At 48.5% G+C, this 5872-nt stretch overlaps 1 protein-coding gene across 1 annotated transcript in view; it reads left to right on the top strand.

Moving 5' to 3' along the window:
- Positions 1 to 5872, top strand: part of NUCB1 (nucleobindin 1) — a 29370-nt gene that overhangs the window by 6050 nt on the left and 17448 nt on the right. Inside the window, exons 3-4 of the mRNA XM_006898740.1 lie at positions 917 to 1024; positions 3931 to 4063. Of these exons, the coding sequence (XP_006898802.1) occupies positions 917 to 1024; positions 3931 to 4063 (241 nt within the window). The remainder of the gene's footprint in view (positions 1 to 916; positions 1025 to 3930; positions 4064 to 5872) is intronic.

Genomic DNA, 5872 nt, shown 5'->3' with positions numbered 1-5872 from the left:
AAAAAAAAGAAAGAAATTAACTAGATATAACCTGATCTTGTATCCTGCCTCATTAATATGTAGCTGAAATTTATAACACCTGGGATACAAAAAGTGGTTCTAGTGGTATAATGAACACGGGGCCATGGGATCCTTTTTTTTGGTAAGAAAAATTTGTATTTAAAATTAGCCAGCTGGACTCAGTGTAGATGATCCCAATTTTGTTGGCAACATCCAAAGCATCATAGTCAGGAGCAAGTCGAACATATGCCTTCTTCTCTCCATCAGGCCTGATCAGAGTGTTGACCTTGGCCACATCAGTGTCACAGAGCTTATTTACAGCTTGTTTAATTTGGTGCTTGTTGGCCTTGACATCCACAGTGAACACAAGTGTGTTGTTATCTTCTGTCTTCTTCATAGCTGACTCAGTGGTCAGGGGAAATTTGATGATGGCCTAGTGGTCAAGCTTGTTTCTCCTGGGGGCGCTCTTCCAGGGGTATCTGGGCTGCCTTCAGAGTCTCAGCGTCTTAGGCCGCCGGAAGGTGGGTGACGTGCGGATCTTTTTTTTTTTTGGCTGTGGATGCCCCTTCAGGACGTCTTCTTGGCCTCTAATGCCTTTGCTTTGGCTTCAGTTTGGGGAGGGGCAGGGGCCTCCTTCTTTGCTTTTGGAGCCGTCTTCGTAGAAAGCCATGTGCTTCTTTTCATGTCTTCAACACAGCTGTGCAGAGAGCAGGTGAAAGCTGTGGCCCATGGGTTATGTCGATCAGATTGTCTGGGGTTATACGGCAGAGTTGAGCCTTGAACTGGGGGTCTCTGGTTCTGGAGCAGTTGTGCAGGACCCGGGGACCCTCAGCTGCTACCTACAGAACTCTACTTGCAGAAAATAACCAGCGAGGAACAAGGGCTGAGGGTGATATGTCACTCCTTGTCACCTTAGGACACAGGCCTGTATTACCACCGGTACCTCCAAGAGGTTATCAACGTGCTGGAGACCGATGGGCACTTCCGGGAGAAGCTGCAGGCCGCCAACGCAGAGGACATAAAGGTGCGAGGGATGCTGGAGGACAGAGCCGGGGAGAGATCCCCAAAGTGACCACCCCACCCTGCTACATCACAGAGGAGATGGGGGAGAGGAAGTCACACTGGACGATGACACAGTGGGTAAGGGACATGGGCACCGAGACAGTGACAGGCCAGTCTCGGCTTTCCCACTCACCTTCCCTTGCTGTGGTTTTCCTCCATCTATAAAATAGGACTGTTACTGGGACTTGCATCCCAGGATTCAGGATAGCATTATCCATGTAAAGACAGTGGCTGTCTATAGGAAGTTGCTTACAGAGTGCCATCTACAGGGAAGAAAGCTTGCTCATTCACAGCTTATGTTAAGACCCACAAAGGAGATGGGGGGATCCCAGTTTCCTGGAAGTAGTTGTCCTTTCCATGGGCTTGGGACTTACTCCTGAGCTGGCTGAGCCCAGACCCTCGCTCAGAGCCACCTCCACCTCCCTCCCACCCACCTGACATGTGAGGCAACAGGGCTGGGCCTGCCCGAAGTTTCTGCTTCCCATCCCAGCCTTCTCCACAGCCTTTCGGCCGCATTTGGAAGGCCCCACACTCCTGCATGTCCCATTTTTCCAAAGGGCTTGCCTGTAGGAGCCATTCAACATGCCAGCTCCCTGGGTCCCCTAAAACCTTAACCTGCAGGCCAGCCAGGAGTACCATGTTCCCTATGGAAACTGCACTGAATTCCTGGACTGTCCAGGATTGGGAATCCCAAGCCAATAGAGCAGTGGGCCCTACCCTGATGTTGTTGTTGTTGATTGCCATCAAGTGAGATTCATAGCAACTCTATGAACAAAAGACCTAATGCCTTTGCAGAACTATTATCAGTTCTCCACGTTCATAGAGTTTCCAGAGGCATGTGGTTTAGGGAGTGGATGCCACTCCTGCTTCCAAACCTGTTTTACAACTGAGAGCTCCACCAAACACTGTCCACATTGGGAAACCACTCTGGTATTTGATATCCCCATGACACAAGGTTCAGCATCACAGCAAATCCAGTGTACTTCATACAGCACATTGACAAGGAGAGGTGTTCAACGTGGAAGAGTGTTCCTCCAGATCTAACAACACTAGTCTCATTTAGCAAAGGTAAAGTGTCTCGTCAAGTCGAATATGACTTAGAGTAAGTTTTGCACAGTAGACCTAAACTCTGTTCTATGATGAACATCATTTCTGTACAGAACTCTGTTCTATAACTAACATCATTTCTGTACCTTTATAGTATAGAGGGTTTGTAGAGTTTAGAGAGTTTGTAGAGTTTCCAGAGTCTTCTAGTTTAGGAAGTGGATGCTACTCCTGCTTCCCAGCATAAATCAACCTGAAAGCTCATCCAAACACTGTACATAATCGATATTTGACAAGACTATGGAACAGTGTGTACCAACCCCAATCCTGGGGTTATCTCGGGCCTCCCATCCCTTAACTCTCCAGGCCTGCCCCTCCTATGCCTCACCTAACTCAGCCTGAGATTTTCTTAGGACTGCACCTTCTAGCTCTTCCAGACTTTAAAATTCTCTCCTCTTCAAGCTCCACCCCCTTTAGGCTCCACCCACCAAGGCACCCTTCCTTTGGCTCTTGGAGGGCCTGTCTTCTAGGCCCCGCCTCTTTTCTGCTCCAAGCCCCACCCCCTCAGGCACTGCCCAATCACTCCCTTAGGGCCCGAGCCCTGTGCTCCAGGGTTCGCCTTCTAGCTCTAATTGGTCCTCGGCTCACAGGTCCTGCCCCAGGATCCGCTAGCTCCACCTCCTTCACTCTGAGTGGTCGCAGGCCTACTCCAGGGTCCTCCCCTTGGTTCTCAGGCCCCACCCTCTTATTTGCATGCTCCGCCTCTCTAATTCCAGACCCCTCCCTGCCTTCACCAAACCCAGACCTGGAAGGGAGACAGATGCAGACTTGTGAGTCCAGCCCTTCCACTTCCCAGCTGGGGAGACTGAGGCCTGGGAACCAAATTCACCTTGTCACACTTCTGGCAAGTGACAGAAGTAACAGTCGGCAGTTAGGCACTCTAGAAACTTCTCAAGTGGCTCCCTGCAGAGTTTCAGGCCTGGGCAGGTGGCCACTTCTCTGAGCCTTGGTTTTCAACTATGAAAATGGGAAGCTAGCATTGCTCTGGTGGCTGAGTGGCAAGAAGCTGCACTTCAATCTCAGAGTTGCAGGGTTCGAATCCACCAGATGCTCTGTTGGAGAAGGAAGGACAATCTCCTCCTGTACCCGTCAGATCCAATTTGATGGTACACACACAAAAAATAATAACATTTTTAAAATTTATTTTAAAAATGGCTGGGAGCTCTGGTGGCCTAGTGGAGGGAGCTCTGGTGGCCTAGTGGCAAGAAGCTGCACTGCAATTCCAGAAGCATATGGTTCGAATCCACCAGATGCTTTGCTGGAGAAGGAGGGACAATCTCCTTCTGTACCAGTCAGATCCAATTTGACAGTACACACACACAAATAATAAAATTTAAAAAAATATATTAAAAAAATGGGAAGGTCTATATAAATATCTCTCTGAGCAACTGCTGTACACATAATTCCTTCAAGTACTGGGCCTGGCCCATCTTAAACCTACAGTCAGTACCACTCCCTTTTTGAGGCCCAGAGAAAGAAGAGTTTGACAGATGCCAGTATTGGGATTCGAACCCAGGGGCCCATAACATCCAAACTGAGGAGACACCTTATAGAGTGTTTGGTCATCAGGACACCCAGGACCTTTAATACCAGGCTGAGGAGTTGGAACCTGCCAGGGGGTCCCGGAGCAGGAGAGGTGTGGGATTGGCCTTGGAGATTAGAAAGCTTGCAGAAGGTTCTGGAAAGAGCAGACCCAGGATGAGGCTGCCCAAGCACTGCTTCCATGGCCCTTTAAGCTGACCCGTGTCCTATCCCTCTGGACAGAGCGGGAAGCTGAGCCGTGAGCTGGACTTCGTCAGCCACCATGTCCGCACCAAGCTGGACGAACTCAAGCGACAGGAGGTGTCGCGGCTGCGGATGCTGCTGAAGGCCAAGATGGACGCTGAACAGGAGCCCAGTAAGCATGGTGGACGGGAGGGGTGGGTCATCTAGGGCTGCTGTAACGGAAGGGCCACGCTGGATGGTGCATGAGTCACCTGGTGCTGCTATAACAGATACCACAGCAACCCTGGAGGACTGAACTGTCCCATATAGATTTTTGTGTGTGTGTTTTAAATTTTTTTTTTTAATTTTTAGTGTATTATTTTTACGTGTATCATCAAATCAGATCTGACTGGTACAGGAGGAGATTGCCCCCTCCTTCTCCAGCAGAGCATCTGGTGGATTTGAACTGCGCACCTCTGGGATTGCAGTGCAGCGTCTTGCCACTAGGCCACCAGAGCTCCCTTCCCATATAGTTTCTAAGACTTTAGATCTTTTTTTTTATTATTATATATTTTTTGAAATTTTATTTTATTGGTTTTTTTCTGTGTGTACCGTCAAATCAGATCTGACTGGTACAGGAGGAGATTGTCCCTTCTCCAGTAGAGCATCTGGTGGTTTCGAACTGCTTGCCTCTGGGATTGCAGTGCAGCTTCTTGCCACTAGGCTACCAGAGCTCCAAGACTTTAGATCTTTATTGGAGCAACTGGGCAGCTCTTTTCTCCAGGGGAGCTTCACAGAAGCTGAGTGCAAACCTTTCAGCGTACAGCTGAGCTCTTACCCGCTGGGCCCCCGGGGCTACTCCTGTAAAGATTATATTTACTGCCTTCCGTATGTAAAGCAGTTGGATTCTGGAGGGTAGATGCTCTTTGTTTTATTTAGTTGAAAGTCGGTTGTGTTTTGTTTCATTCACAATCATGTGTGAGGTGATTTGATTTACTAGATTTAGCTAACAATCTGCTGTGGGCTGGTGTTTCACTGTGTTTGGGACGAACATTCTTCTAAGTGGTACAGCACTGGTCTGTCAGTTTGCTGTACTGGAGTAACTTGGGGTTGCCGGGCTGCTGAACGCTGTGCCACTGGTGTAGTATATGCCATAATGGTCACCCATGGTGGACAGTGTTGGGTGGAGTTCCCAGATTAAGACAAGCTTGGGAGCAGGTGTGCCGTCCCACTTGCTAAACAACGTGTCTTTGGAAACTGAAGAGTAGAGAAATGACGATAGTTGGAGAACAGGGTTCAGATCTTTTGTTCATAGGGTCGCTATGAGTCGTGCTTAACTCGACAGTACTTGACAACAAACCCAACAGCGTATTCTTTTTTTAAAAAAAAATTTATTTTATTTCATTATTTTTTGTGTGTACCGTCAAATCAGATCTGACTGGTACAAGAGGAGATTGTTCCTCCTCCAGCAGAGCATCTGGTGGATTTGAACCATGCACCTCTGAGATTGCAGTGCAACTTCTTGCCACTAGGCCACCAGAGCTCGCCCCAACAGTGTATTCTAAGAGTAGAAATGTTCCTTGGGATTCCCAAAGCTCTGAGTATTTACCAGGAGCTCTAGCGATGGAGTCCTTGGGGAGTTACCTCGCAAACCCGAAGTTTGAGCCTCTCTGGTGGTTGGATACATCCATCAACCACTTGCAGGAGAAGAAAGTTGGACAATCTCCTCCCATGTGATTGTTTACAGCCCCCGAAACCCAGTGGAGGGAGGGCTGAGCCCTGACCTCTGGCTGGCTGGCAATGAGTTTGAAATGAGTTGAAATCCTTTCAGAATCAGACTATCTCATCTCTGACAAGACTGGGTAGATTCGAACCGCTGACCCCTCACTTAGTACCACATACTTAACCACTCTGCTACCAGCTCACCTCCTATAAAGCTGTTGTTGTTGTTGTTTGGTAACACTGTGAACAACAGATCTGGATCTTGACCTTTTTTTTTTTT

Source organism: Elephantulus edwardii, unplaced genomic scaffold, assembly GCF_000299155.1.
Source record: "Elephantulus edwardii isolate Elephantulus edwardi_28Jun2011 unplaced genomic scaffold, EleEdw1.0 scaffold00236, whole genome shotgun sequence".
NCBI classification, from domain to species: domain Eukaryota; kingdom Metazoa; phylum Chordata; class Mammalia; order Macroscelidea; family Macroscelididae; genus Elephantulus; species Elephantulus edwardii.
This window is presented reverse-complemented; position numbering and strand designations above follow the sequence as displayed.